Source organism: Rhinoraja longicauda, chromosome 23, assembly GCF_053455715.1.
Source record: "Rhinoraja longicauda isolate Sanriku21f chromosome 23, sRhiLon1.1, whole genome shotgun sequence".
Lineage (NCBI taxonomy): Eukaryota > Metazoa > Chordata > Chondrichthyes > Rajiformes > Arhynchobatidae > Rhinoraja > Rhinoraja longicauda.
Genome location: NC_135975.1, coordinates 21,792,597 through 21,807,717, shown reverse-complemented (window position 1 = coordinate 21,807,717; position 15,121 = coordinate 21,792,597). Strand labels below are relative to the sequence as shown.

General features: G+C 38.0%; 1 protein-coding gene across 2 annotated transcripts in view; it reads right to left on the bottom strand.

The window, feature by feature from the left end:
- Positions 1-15,121, bottom strand: part of ferry3 (FERRY endosomal RAB5 effector complex subunit 3) — a 43,889-nt gene that overhangs the window by 17,249 nt on the left and 11,519 nt on the right. For both annotated transcript variants that reach the window (XM_078419816.1, XM_078419815.1), the window contains exons 3-13: positions 14,087-14,232; positions 13,370-13,551; positions 12,626-12,725; positions 11,340-11,461; positions 10,219-10,316; positions 9,915-10,112; positions 8,842-8,970; positions 7,477-7,551; positions 5,112-5,314; positions 2,219-2,276; positions 1,196-1,263 (exon numbers count right to left, since the gene is read on the bottom strand). In XM_078419816.1, the coding sequence (XP_078275942.1) occupies positions 1,196-1,263; positions 2,219-2,276; positions 5,112-5,314; positions 7,477-7,551; positions 8,842-8,970; positions 9,915-10,112; positions 10,219-10,316; positions 11,340-11,461; positions 12,626-12,725; positions 13,370-13,551; positions 14,087-14,232 (1,379 nt within the window). The remainder of the gene's footprint in view (positions 1-1,195; positions 1,264-2,218; positions 2,277-5,111; positions 5,315-7,476; positions 7,552-8,841; positions 8,971-9,914; positions 10,113-10,218; positions 10,317-11,339; positions 11,462-12,625; positions 12,726-13,369; positions 13,552-14,086; positions 14,233-15,121) is intronic.

Below are 15,121 nucleotides of genomic sequence, written 5' to 3'. Positions count from 1 at the left end.
TGTTTCAATAAGATCCCCCCTCATCCTTCTAAATTCCAGTGTATACAAGCCCAATCGCTCCAGCCTTTCAACATACGACAGTCCCGCCATTCCGGGAATTAACCTAGTGAACCTACGCTGCACGCCCTCCATAGCAAGAATATCCTTCCTCAAATTTGGAGACCAAAACTGCACACAGTACTCCAGGTGCGGTCTCACCAGGGCCCGGTACAACTGTAGAAGGACCTCTTTGCTCCTATACTCAACTCCTCTTGTTACGAAGGCCAACATTCCATTGGCTTTCTTCACTGCCTGCTGAACCTGCATGCTTCCTTTCATTGACTGATGCACTAGGACACCCAGATCTCGTTGAACTCCCCCTCCTCCTAACTTGACACCATTCAGATAATAATCTGCCTTTCTATTCTTACTTCCAAAGTGAATAACCTCACACTTATCTACATTAAACTGCATCTGCCATGTATCCGCCCACTCACACAACCTGTCCAAGTCACCCTGCAGCCTTATTGCATCTTCCTCACAATTCACACTACCCCCCAACTTAGTATCATCTGCAAATTTGCTAATGGTACTTTTAATGCCTTCGTCTAAGTCATTAATGTATATCGTGAATAGCTGGGGTCCCAGCACCGAACCTTGCGGTACCCCACTGGTCACTGCCTGCCATTCCGAAAGGGACCCATTTATCCCCACTCTTTGCTTTCTGTCTGTCAACCAATTTTCTATCCATGTCAGTACCCTACCCCCAATACCATGTGCCCTAATTTTGCCCACTAATCTCCTATGTGGGACTACATTCTTGACTTCTCCCGCATTCTAAACCTCAGCTCCAGTCATAAAAGCAGCCAAAAATTCCCAATAACAAATGGTTGACCTCATGAGAATGTGGATCTGTGAGCATTAAATCTGCAGATGATGAGGAATTTGTGTATCATACATGGCTGTCCATCCCATCACTAAAGCACTATTTGAGACAGATATGAAGCTCCACGTTTCTCATGTTATACTCTCTCCATAGGTGTTAGCTTAGATAAGTTGTAGCATTTTCCATTTTTCATATTTCCAGCATTGTTTGTTTTAAAATTGTCTTGGCTTTTTCAATATACAATTAAAAATTAAGAACTGCGTTGAGTGAATTAGTGCAGTTTTTAAAAGGAAACAAAATGCTTATATAGAAACAAAATTGGTGATCTACCTGTGGTACAAGGAACTGAACTGTGCGAGAAGTTCCTCCGTCCCAAGATGCCATTTCCATCATAAAACCTTGAAGAAAACAAAATACGTGGATTTAAATTAAAAAGCGTTTAACTCGGTTTGTAATTGTTTTAAAACACCTCACCTTCCACCTCTTCACCTACTATTCCTATCCTTTCAATTCAAAATACATTGATACTTGAAATAGTAACTCTATTTTCTTTATAGACCAGTATCACAGAAATGGATGATAGGGTCATTACCACATTGCTGTTTGTGGAAGTTTTCTGTTCATAGATTGGCGACAGTAACTCAGCAGGTCAGGCAGCATCTCTGGAGGGATAGGGCAGGTGACATTTTGGGTCTCACTGACTTCTCTGGTCTTTTGTTTTCTGCTCAGTACTGTGCAATGTTGGCTAGAATGCTTTCACAAACATTTCTTGCTTGTGTAGTTTTGATTTAACCACGTAATATTACATTTGTTAAGAGTGGCAAACTATAGTTACAATACTAATGTATATTAATTTCGCATAAACAAATAAAACAACTTTTTTCTACAGTGTCACATCAGCCCTATTCTTCTTAAGTAGTTAATTGGCTGTAAATGATTTTGAAATGCCAAAAGATTTTAAAAGACACCAGATAATTAAACATTTTCCTTCTTCAAACTATAAATACATCATTGAAGTTCTGCAAACTGTTCCAGTTTACCTTTATTTGTCTGCAACAAAAACTGCACTCCCCAACTAAGGTTATCTTGTTCAATACAACTGAGTATAGCGTATTGAGTTTAGTTGGCTCGATAAAACAGGCAACAGAGCACACAATCATTCAACTGCACATCAGTAGAAATGGAACAAACACTTGAGTAAATCTAGTCTCTGAGCTGCTAATGGACAAGTTTTATTATCAGAAACTCATCGTGCAGCGTCATTGATCGACACTCGCTCATCTCCTCCAATCCAAAATTAACTTGGTACCCATAAACTTCAAGATTAATTAGAAATTCCAATAATTCACTAACCTTTTACGCACTTAAACACAAGCTCTGCCCTTTTCAGACACCAGGGTATCGTCATCTCCTGTAAATATATGAAACATCCCGGACAAAATATTATACAATCTAACATATTCAACATGGGTTTCATAAACAACATACCAGTGAATTAATTTCCAGATAAGTGTTAATAACCTTTACTAACAAAAATAAATGTAATAGCTGTGCAGCACTGGTCAATTCTTGGTTTATAAAGCATATCTCCCGATTTAAAAAAAAACCTCTACCTCTCTATTTGTATTTTAGTATTTTTCCTAGTCGCTCTGTATAGTATCTGTGGCTATCTGATATTTGACTTTACGAGTAGTCTTTGTAAAAGTCAATAGATTTCAAGAATTATAGCATCTGGTCATTTATCCTCCATGGTTCAAACTACCGGAATAATTTTGCTTATCTGAAGAGCATCTCAATCATCACTATCATATCTGCCTCTACCTGACAATGTGTTCCAGGCCCCCACTACCGTCAGTGAAAATCTTGCCCTGCATATCTCCATTAAAAGGTTCCCCCTCACACCTAATAGCTATGCCCTCTAATGTTGGACATTTCCACACTGGGGAAAAAGGTTCTGTCTATCCTATCTATGCATCGCAATAATTTTATATACTTCTATCAAGTTTCCCCTCAACCTCTGACCTTCCAAAGGAAACAATCCAAGACTTTCCAACCTCTCCCTGGAGCTGAAATCCTCTAATCCAGGCAGCATTCAAGTAAACCTCCTCAGTACCTTCTTCAAAGCCTCTTTCCTGTAATGGTGTGGGTGACCAGAACTGCATGCAATACTCCAAATGTGGCCTAACCAAAGTCTTACAGAGCTGCATTAAGACTTCCTGACTCTTACACTAAATGAAAGCAAGCATACCATATGCTTTTTTTTACCACCCATCTACGTATCCTGCCACCTTCAGTGAGCTATGAACTTGGGCTCTAAGATCTATCTGCACATCAATGCTGTTAAGCGTCTTACCATTAACTGTATATTCTCTCCTCATATTCAACCTCCCAAAGTGCAACTCCTCACACTTGCTCGGGTTAAACTTCATCTGCCATTTCTTCGCCTATTTCTGCAGTTGATCTGTATTCTAGTGTTTCTTCTGACAACCTTCCTCACCATCTGCAACTCCTCCAATTTTGGTGTCATCAGCAAACTTACTCACGAACCCAATGACATTTCCGTCCAAGTCATTTATATATATCACAAACAGCAGAGGTCCCAGCATAGATCCCTGCAGAATTTCACTGGTCACAGACCTCCAACAAGAATATATACCTTCCACCACAACCCTTTGTCTTCAATGAATAAGCCAGTTATGAATCCATATAACCAAGTCATCGTGAATCCCATACATCTTAATCTTCTGGATAACCTACCATAAGGGACCCTATCAAAAGCCTTGCTAAAATCCATGTATACAACATGCACTGCCCTATCTTCATCAATCTCTTTTGTCACATTCTCAAAAAAACTCAATCAAGTTAGTAAGATACGACTTGCCACATTCGATGTCTTCAGTAGCTGTCTGCCAAATCTGATATGCCGGTGAATTTATGTAGAGGGAGGAATTAAAGAAAGATAACAAATGTCCCTATTTTAAAACCACCTTTTTAAGACATGCACTTCTCATTACCAGATTTTTCCACCCTCTCTCTTCTGGTAATTTCAGATTGTATTCATTTCCTTCTGACTGCATCTCTCCCTGGCATAGCTTTTGTCATTGATTGCCTCAACAGACTTTCCCTTTTGTTCCCTGCCCACTTTCACCGCAAATGTAAAACTGAATTTGTCACCGACGTTTCCCAGTTCTGATTAAATGTCATCTACCAGAAATGTTAACTATATTTCTGTCTGCACAGAAGCTGTCTGATCTGCTGTGTATTTCCAATATTTTCTGTTTTTATTTTAATTTATAAAAAATAGTAACAATACCTTCATCTTATGGAGTGAGAGTTATACAGCATGGAAACAAGCCTTTCAACCCAACTCATTCATGCTATCCAAGTTGCTTACCTGTGCTTGTCCCATTTGCATACATTTGCCCATTTCCCTCTAAATGTTTTCTATTGATTTACCTATCCAAAAGTCTTTTAAACGTGATAATTGTACGTACTTCTGCAGCTTCCCCTGGTAGCTTGGCCATTATACCCACCATCTTCTCTGTGGAAAAACGTGGACCTCAGGTTCCCTCGCATGGCAAATCTTTTCCCTCTCATCGTAAATCAACACCCTCTAGTTTTAAACTCCTCTAGTTCTAAAGAATGTTACCCTTCATTTTACCTATGCCCCTCTTGATCTTCTACAAGGTGACCCCGTCGCCTCCCACACTCCAGCAAATAAAAAAGTTCCAGCCTATCCAGTCTTCTTCATAACTCAAACCCTCCAGTCAAGGTAATGCCCTCTTCAGCTTAATGATATCCTTCCTATAGCAAGGCAACCGGAACAGCACACAATGGTCCAAGTGTGGTCTCACCATTGTGTTGTCCAGTTTAGTTTAGTTTAGAGATACAGTGCGGAAACAGACCTATCAGCCCACCGAGTCCACACTGACCAGCAATCCCAACACATTAACATTATCCTAAACACTATGGACAATTTACATTTATACCAATGCAATTTATCTACAAACCAATATGTCTTTGGAGTGTCGGAGGAAACCAGAGTTCTTGGAGAAAACCCATGCGGTCAAGGGGAGAACGTACAAACTGCATACAGACAGTCCCCGTAGTCGGGATCGAACCTGGGTCTCCAGCACTGTAAGGCAGCTGCTCTATCGCTGCGCCACCATGCCGCCCACGTTGTAACATGTTATAAATCACTTTGATACAATCCAATGCTTCCTTGCCTTAACACTTTTCCATTTACCTCAGACATGTCATGGACCAATAAGAGAGGGATTGTTATCGTTGTTATATCATGAGTGCAACAGACTTTCAGAATGTTACGTAGGCCCATAATTGCTGGATCACGAGCTGTAATATTACTAGATCTCACATTGTCATCCACACACAGATGAAAGACAACATGAACTTCAGAAAGGTTAGAATGTCTTGTGGTGTAAAATTCTCCTGTCAAAGTAAATAAAAAGATTATATGTTAAAATTATACTTTTTGAAATCACTTCAAGCACACCTACACTGTTAAACGTTTGAAGAAAAATAACTACTGAAGGTGTTGAAAATATGAGGTGATACCACCCATTATTAAAGTAAAAGAAGCATTATAACATGTGTAGGCAAGGTAGTTATAGAACATCACATTTCTTAATGCACGGAATGCAATCTGGGTTGTCATGGCAAATTAATGGTTGATCAATGCAATTCATATTGTCTTCATAGTATTACTGATAATTCATACAATTGATCTCAATGACAACTATATTTAAACACATGCACCACTAATGAAAGACTATCTTCCCAAAGACTGATGGAAAACTCTTGTGCAGGTATGATGAAAATGGAGTCCTACATCATTCAAATATTGGCAGGCAACTGGACAAAATGTATACACACACTTGCAAGATTTCAACTACTCTCTAGGTGAAAACTAATCCCCCTCAAATTCCTGTTGAATCTCGTACCACTTATTCTAAGCTTGTGTCCTCTGCTCTTCGACACTCTGCTAAAGGGAAAGCTTTGCATTACCTACCCTAACAATGCACTGGGTAAATTTGACCATTTTTGCACTGGATAGGACTATTCTGATGGTTTGCCTATCCTTCCAATGAATTTTGAGGATTTAGTTGGGAAGGCATTGGTGGGGTCTTTCCATGGTATTGATATACCAGTTGCCTGAATCACAGTCCCTGAAACACATAGGAAGATTGGGATCACTGATGCCTAGAGACCAAGAGTTTGATGCCAGATCTGTAGATTTGATTTTCAAATACTCTGAATTTCACCATTGATGCCAGCCTTTATTGAGAAGTGTCTCCCAAGACCTGGCAGATGATCCACATCTTCCAGGATCCTGACATAACTCATGGTAGGGGCATTGTGGTTCAGCAAAGGCAGGTTGGTACAGGATTTCATTTGGTGCATGCAAACCACAAGACCCATCCGATCATACCCCTCAGCTATATTTCATTTTCCTCAGATACTGCCTGATGTGCTGAGTCTTTCCATCTTTTTTCTATTGTTATTTTACCACTATTTCCTATTGGTAGATGTCAATAGTTTCTTTGCAGGTGTCAATTATGGTAAACCTTGGGGCAGCCCATAGGGTGGACGCTTTGTGGCTACTGCAGGCTGTAGTGTGGGATGCTGTCTGAGGACGGTTACCCATTGTGGGACTTGCACTGGTGGGGCACAGTATTCCTCCTCAGCTGAATGATGATACAGCCTTTTGACCTACACAGTGTCTGATATGGGTATTCAGGGTGGACAAGGAATTTGGTTAGATATGCAGTGTAATCAATGGTCAGAAACATGGCTACGTATGTGACCAGAACCAGGTATTAGGATTGTGGATAAATGTGGCGTTTGAGCCAGGGATTGGGAACATAATCTGCTTTATTATCTCCCAAAATCTGGCCTCAAAACATCAGTAGTAGTCTTGCAGAAAGATTCATGCCAAAGCCTTCAAGGAAGGGTCTCGACCTGAAACGTCACCCTTTCCTTCTCTCCATAGATGCTGCCTGTCCTGCTGAGTTACTCCAGCTTTTTATGTCTATCTTCACAAAAATGGAAGTTCAAATTAAATTAATTAGATATTGAATGACACATCTAACCCAAGAGAAAACCTTTTTTATATCATGAATTTCTAGTGTGTATTATTTTTATTTAAAAAAACACAAATGAATTACATAGTAAAAATTCTGTGATAATTTGCATTGATTCTTGTAATTTATATCACTTTTATGCTCACAGATTGCTCAGCAGAACAGATCAGTTAAAGGAGAATCAATGTCTCCAAATAAACAGGTTGATTAACAGGCACTGCAATTGGAGCATTAAATGTTGTTTCTTTCCTAAAGTTTCAATTAATGGAGCAGTTCTACAATGCAACATTTACAGAAATAGACCATGCAGGTCTGGATACAAACACATTCTCACAATTGTACCAAAAACCAGAGGTTTAACAATTACTGCCTGCAAGAGTGCAGTGTATAAGCCAAGATAATAACCCTGCCATGCTTTCAGCTCCCTCACCATCTTTCCCATTCTTACTGGGGGATTAATCAATAGAATGCAAGATATTAATTCACAATGATATTTGCAGTTCCACTTACCTGGCAAAATATTCGATGGATTTCTTTCTCCAGTCTTTAACTTATCTTCATTCCCCCCATTTCCATTTGACAACTCTTGTGTGGAAAACAGATTTTGTCATTAACTATTTTAGTAACTACTGGAATGTGTTGCTTTTATTATTTTTTCAATATTTAATAGATCATCTGGTGTTTTAAAAATAATCACTGTACAGGTCTACAAGTGTAAATGTCACAATTGTAACTTATTAGCTTGGATTTTGTAATCTGCAATGAAGAAAGGCACTCAGAATCTTTACCCTCAAAGATCCACTGAGGTTTCATTTCTCTTTGACTGATACCTGATGGCAACTGACAATCGGGATATCTACCATTCAGCAACGATGAGTTCACCAAGCAGAATGACTAGCCAAACACACTGAAGATTTCTTAACAGTACATAAAATCCAGAAATCAAAAGCTCTAATATTTAAACTACCCTTTTAATCATTTTATAGAGAATGAAATGAAAAATTGGGCTATAAACATGAGATTATGTTAAAAGCTTATTTATCATAAACAAACTTCAATAAAGTAAAAATAGTTAAAAATCAGGAGCTTTTAAATAACTATCAGTTGTAGGATCCACATAAAATTACTTTCTCAAGCCAGAGAGGCTGATATGCAATAAATATGGTTATACATATTAAAAACTCAATTACATCCCATTAAATGATATCAATTTTTTAGGCATTGTTAAATTCGGAATAGTTGTGAGTTGGTATCAATTCTCTGATTTCTGCTTATTACATAGCAGAACGCTGCCAACACTGCTCTCAAGATAAGTGAATCACAACAGGAACTTGTTGACTTCTGTGTTGAACTGCAAAACACCCAATAAAAAACTGTACCTTGGTATACCCGACAATAATAAACGAAACTAAACGAAAATACATACTTGCTCAGTTATTGTGCAAATTTTGATAGTTTCATCATTGTCATCACTTTTAGGTCCGTAATAAAAGAATCAACTACATTTTTTTAAAAAATCTGTTGCTATAAAAAGCAGTTGCTATGCTTTCTGGTCAATTCTTACATTATTAGTAATGACATTTTGGCTGGGAAAGAAAAACACTGAAACATTGATAGAACTTCAGGTGCACTCATAAGAGATCCCATGTTTTCATTATGAGGCAAAAATGAATAAAATGTTAGCGATAATAACAGATAATTCTTTTTGAATTAATAATCAAGATTTTAAAATGGCTTCCTATCATAACAGCCTATCATATATAAACTTCCAAACCACAAGTGCGGTTTGAAACAACTTTTCATTATAGAACTAGGTCAGACAGGCAAAAAAAGTGACAATGAAGTTTGCAACAGTATTTGCACTTTCCAACTTACCGGATCTTTCTTTTAATTTCTTGTTACGTTGAGCACTTGCATAAAGTACGACTTGCTGGACAATCTGAAGCTGTTGTTCCACTCTAGGAAAATGGAAATCTGTGCACTCCTGGCAAACTGTTGCAAAATCTAGTTTGGATAGATAATGAAAATATTGGAATTGTGTGGAATTGCTCTTCCTGATTTAACATTATAAGACAGTACTATTATAAAAGGCTTTACTGGGGATTAATTAAACATCTATGTTGTTTACATTCCTCCTTTTGCCCTATTCCTACATGAACAGTATTCCATTTTCTCAGTCATCCATTTCCATTACACCTGTTCTGATGCTGTTGGTGTCTTGTATCCTTTTGACAAACAAGGATCCGTTCCATAACTTGCACTTACCAGAGGCCACACACAAACTAGTGGAACAGCACCTCCTATCCCGCTTGGAAAGATTACAACCCAATGATTTGAACATTGAATTCTACAATTCTAACTAATCTCTCCCCCACACGCGCCCCCCCCCCCCCCGAGATCTATTACCTGCCACACTTTGTCCCGCCCCTCCCCTCTTCCAGCTTTCTTCTCCCCCCCCACAATCGGTCTGATCTCAACCCAAAATGTCACATATCCATATTCTCGAGATGCTGCCTGAGCTCCAGCACTTTATGCCCTTTTGTGTATTAAGCATCACTTGCAGTTCTTTGTGTCTACTTACAATCTCACTCCTTCTCTACACAGCCAACTAAATTTTCTGTTGTCACCTTTCAAATGCTCATCTATTACCAACATCCCTAGTATTCTTGTTTCATTAGCATTAACTCTGCATTTTCGTCGCCTTTATCATTTAATCTTTCACAGCTTTTATCTGATCTCTCCTTCCCTTTGCTTTGATCTTAAAACGTCAATTGAAAATCGTACCATTCTCATGAAAGATCACTGAATCGAAAGGTTAATTCCCTTTCTCCCTCCATTAATGCTGCCTGATATGTCAATCACTTCCAATGTTTTGTTTAAACACGCACAAATATTCCTCCCAATTATTTACAATCGGAACATTTTATTTTAGAACTGTTTTGTAGTACCTCGTTTGATACCGCTGTAGGAATTGATGCGGTTATCAACAAGCAAGACAAGTCCACAGAGGGAAGTCGAATATAGTGAGAGTGCTGTTTGTAATCTCTGAAGTTTAACACCACTTTGTTGATTGCGCTTGTGTTTACAAAAATCTAGGACATCAGCTCTCACCAGCCGTAAGTTGTGCATGGTTTTCAGTTGAGCGCCTGTGGTGTAAGAAAGTACAGGTATTTTAAGACCCAGGTTAAATAGATAAACATTTCAAGATATATCTAAGATTGGAGGATTTAAAACTGTAAAATAATTTCCTACCTAAATGTATGGTAAAACTTTCTTCCAACAACGATCGTTCTTCAAACACTCGTTCATTTGTTACAGTGGATTGGCTTTGCTTTACCTTGATTTCTTCACTTCAAAAAGCAGGAAAATAATTTATTTGCAAAATGTATATAAAACCCAATTCAATTTACTGCAAATTAATATTTTTTCTACATATCAAGTTTAAATAATTTATTGAGTCCTCAAGTTTTAGATTAGTTGAAAACGGAAAAGAATCCAATTTTCTTCAATCATAGGAGACTGTGCCAAAATATTAGCATACGTAAGTAAACAATAAATTCAAAAGCATCCAAAAATGAGTCAATTTTGACTAATCTTGATTTTAGTCTCAACTTTCAACACATGGAATCAATGACTATTAAATTCAATGACCAGGCGCTTGGAAGTCAATAAAGCGTTCTATGCTTACTGAACTAAAGTCTAAATCGCAGACCAGCTATTAGTTTTCATTTAGTTTTAGGAACAGCACCTCATATTTCGCTTGGGCAGCTTGCAGCCCAGCGGTATGAACATTGACTTCTCCAACTTTAGATAGTTCCTCTGTCTCTCTCTCTTCCCCTCCCCCTTCCCAGTTCTCCCTCTATCTTCCTGTCACCACCTATATCCTTCCTTTGTCCCGCCCCCTGACATCAGTCTGAAGAAGGATCTCGACCCGAAACGTCACCCATTCCTTCTCTCCTGAGATGCTGCCTGACCTGCTGAGTTACTCCAGCATTTTGTGAAATAAATACCTTCGATTTGTACCAGGATCTGCAGTTATTTTCTTACACTATTAGTTTTCATTAGTGCTCTGTCTTTCCTTTATTATTGTCCTTTTGGAATCAGGACAACTTATTAGTCTTAGAAATGTTTCATTTGGTGGTTAAAAAGTGATAAAGAGCAGTTAAAAAGCAAAAACAAAATCAAGATGACAAAACCAAATGCAAAATACAAGAAGCAACGTTTAGTTGAATTATAAAAAAACAGAGTGCCCAAGAATTTCTAATTGACAAGGGCATTCTGGGTTTGATTAGGCCAGTACCTTTTAAAATATTTGTGCCATGATAACAATGGAAATAACATAGATCCAGAAGCAAATTCATAAATAAGGTTACCTGACTGTATTGTTGTTAGGATTTTGCATGTCTTGATGTAGTTTGATCACCCACTCTTGGTACTCCTGTTTCTGAATAGTCATGAGTTGTTTCAATTCACTGGCCCATTTATTCTCCAGTACCTAATTGCAGAAATTGTACAGATGCTTACAAATCATTATTTAAGTCCTACTTTTTGCATAAAGTGCAATGGTTTCACACCCTCGTATTAGTGAGTATATACTGGTTTTCTCATCCAATGCAACTCTGATAGTCTGGCAGATTAAGAGGTTTGGTGGTGTCAGCCTAGCCAATGATGTGGATTATTGGATTCAATTTCTAATAATGGCCCAAAACATTTTTAGTTAATTCTTCCAGATGTTAGGCAGTATTACAACAAATTTTGCTAGTTAATCAGGTAAGCTTAAAGGGAGCATGGGAATTGGGGCCTCGGTGAGTGAAATGGGAGGGTGGAAACTGGGGCGTCGGAGTGTGAGCGGGAGCTTGGGTGTGAGGCCCAGAGAGCAGAAAACATAAAGACCAACTGGTAGCCAGATGCTGAACAGTTGGATAGCAAATTATCAGAGTTTTACTTTAGTAACATAGAATATAGGTGCAGGAGTAGGCCATTCATTCGGCCCTTCGAGCCAGCACCGCCATTCAATATGATCATGGCTGATCATCCAAAATCAGTACCCCATTCTGGCTTTTCCCCCATATCCCTTGATTCCCTTAGCGCTAAGAGCTAAATCTAACTCTCTTGAAAACATCCAGTGAATTGCCCCCCACTGCCTTCTGTGGGTGAAAACATTTTTCCTCATCTCAGTCCTAAATGGCCTATCCCTTATTCTTAAACTGTGACCCCTGGTTCTGGACCCCCCCAACATCGGGAACAATTTTCCTGCATCTACCCTGTCCAATCCTCTAAGATTTTTTTATGTTTCTATAAGATCCCCTCTCATGCTTCTAAATTCCAGTGAATTCCAATACCATGTTCATTCAGTAAAAATCCATACACAGAACAATATTATATAATTTAATCAGCACCAGAGTTAAAGATGTTAACTTGTGTGCTTTAAGTGCAGGTTGGATGATGTTTTGTGGAGCTAATTTTTTTCCGCTGCATATTAATTAGGACAGATTTTTTCACACGAAAATACATGGTAGTTCACAAAATGAAAGGTTTTGTTTCACATTATGAATTTTGTGCCAAAATACTGATGTAACTGATCCTACAGTGACTGTGACGTTGTACCAGGAAATATTACATGGATAAAGTGTAATCAGTGAAGGTGCAGTTGGATTACCTGCTGGGAATCAAAGTGCTGAGCAGCGACTGAGTTTACATCTTGATCTGTAAGTGTTTTTCCCAGCTCTTGCATCACTTTGTCCATTTCCACAGACTGCCTATTTTTAAAAATACAAAGGAACTGCTTTCTTTTGGAAGATAGATAATATACTACCCTTCCAAACACAAAGAAAAGCAACAAAAAGCAACAACAGGTAACATCAAAATACATAATGTTATTATTCTAATGTAATGTAATACACCAAATGTAATTTATTCAGATTCTACTTTTATTGAACAGTAAAAGACTTGGCAGTTTACGTGTTAAATTTGGTCATAATGTGTTACTAAGGGAATCATTTTTGTGAAGGTGTATGCTGTCAATTAAAATAATTGTTTTAGAGATAGTAGTTCTACCACTGGTATTAGATTTTGTGTAAAGTTGTACATCAGGTCAATGAATATCAACTGCATTAATTTAGACTCACTAACCTCGTCTAGTGAATTGCTTCAAATTATAGTGACAGCATTCCATATTTAAATAATTGTAATTTGAACTTCATAGCTCTGGTCAAACTTGGCACTCAATGGCAACTAATTCTAGTCTGGAATTCCATGGTTATTACATTCCTTCTTCATTTGTACTGGATTCAGCAATGTTTGGCTGGGTTTCTTGGATCAAGTGTGCATTCCATCTTTGAGCAAGGTTGAAAACCTGCATATTATGCAGACAATTTTGTTTGTATTAAAAAAAACTGCAAACCTTTCCTGCAGTTTCTTCAATTCCATGTCTCTTTCACTTATAAGCTCTGAGACTCTGACAAAGTAATTATGTTCCAGGTTGAGTAAAGTCTCGGATGCTGGAGAATGAATCAAATCATGGTACACATCTGCAAAATCTTCATCCCAACTTGGCTCTTCAGGCCTAGCATATTCTAACGTGGTCTAGAAAATAACGAAATCATTTAGTCAAACGTAAGCCCATCTCGTCTCTAAATTTATGCTGTCTTTTACACAATTGAAACATCAAATCTATAGAATTAAGTGGGTTGCAACCCAACTTGTTACACAGCATATGACACAAGACAGACAATAGTAGAACAACAGTAAATTGAAGTAAAACATCAATAAAATATTTGCGAATTGGAATTGTGTGGCTGTAAACATTTGAAAAAAAAGTAATAAGACCTGTCATGACATGTACTTAAAACAATTGTCCATAATCTCTAATTCAACAAAGCCATCTACATTTTGGTACAACACCTTGTTTTATTACTATGTTACTTTAGTCACTGAAACACGAGCCCTGCTAAATACACAAAATTGTAATGTATAGGATTTTTATTGACAGTTCTCTTATGAACACAGCAGATACTGAGCCAGTCCTAAACAAAAATCTATTTTTCTGCCAATTGTCTAGTTGGTTTCACATTATTAGATATCTGCAAACTATTGACTCTGACATTACTAAAATACATACCTCATGGTAAGCTTTAGCCCAAGCATTAACAAGTTGTTCAGTATTCCAGTCACTGCTTTTTAGTTTTTCTAAGGCAGCTTCTGCTTCTTTGTCATAATTCTTTTTAGTTTCTTCATCAATAAATTGATAAAGAGATTCTTTTAAATCTGTAAGACATTTGAAACGACACTGAAGATGTAATTTTCCTACCTTTAAAATGAATTTCTTAATACTATAAGATACACCCTATTTTCAACCATTTTGTGTTAAATCTGACAGAGCATATCTAACATAGAGGTACAAATTTAAATAAAATACCACATTATAAAGGCAGGACCTGGAAATTCTCATTTGTAGTATTTGGGGTTTTTTTATACGATAGAGCCAATTGTGACATTTCCTAAAGTAGACTGCACTGGTAATCATTTTCAGTTGAAATTGCACCAGTTGCAAAAATGGACTGAGGACTACCATATGCTAGACAATAGGCAATAGGTGCAGGAGTAGGCCATTCGGCCCTTTGAGCCAGCACCACCATTCAATGTGATCATGGCTGATCATTCTCAATCAGTACCCCGTTCCTGCCTTCTCCCCATACCCCCTGACTCCGCTATCCTTAAGAGCTCTATCTAGCTCTCTCTTGAATGCATTCAGAGAATTGGCCTTCACTGCCTTCTGAGGCAGTGCATTCCACAGATTTACAACTCTCTCTCTGACTATTCATGTTGCTATCCTGACCTTTTCTGGTGTACACTACATGACGGGATTATGTGTGTTATATTCATTTCCTCTGATGCTATCATAAATTGGAACAGAAAACTGAAACCTTTGACTGTTGTGAAACATGCATAGTGGTTGCATTTTCTAGCTTTTATGTGCTGACACTCATTCAATTGGCATTTCAGTGGGGACAGCACTGGCAGTATTACATTACTAGAAAGGTCTAGGGCAGCATCTGGTTTGTGCAATTCTCATTTTATTAAGTCAAGTCAAGTCAATTTTATTTGTATAGCACATTTAAAAACAACCCACGTTGACCAAAGTGCTGTACATCAG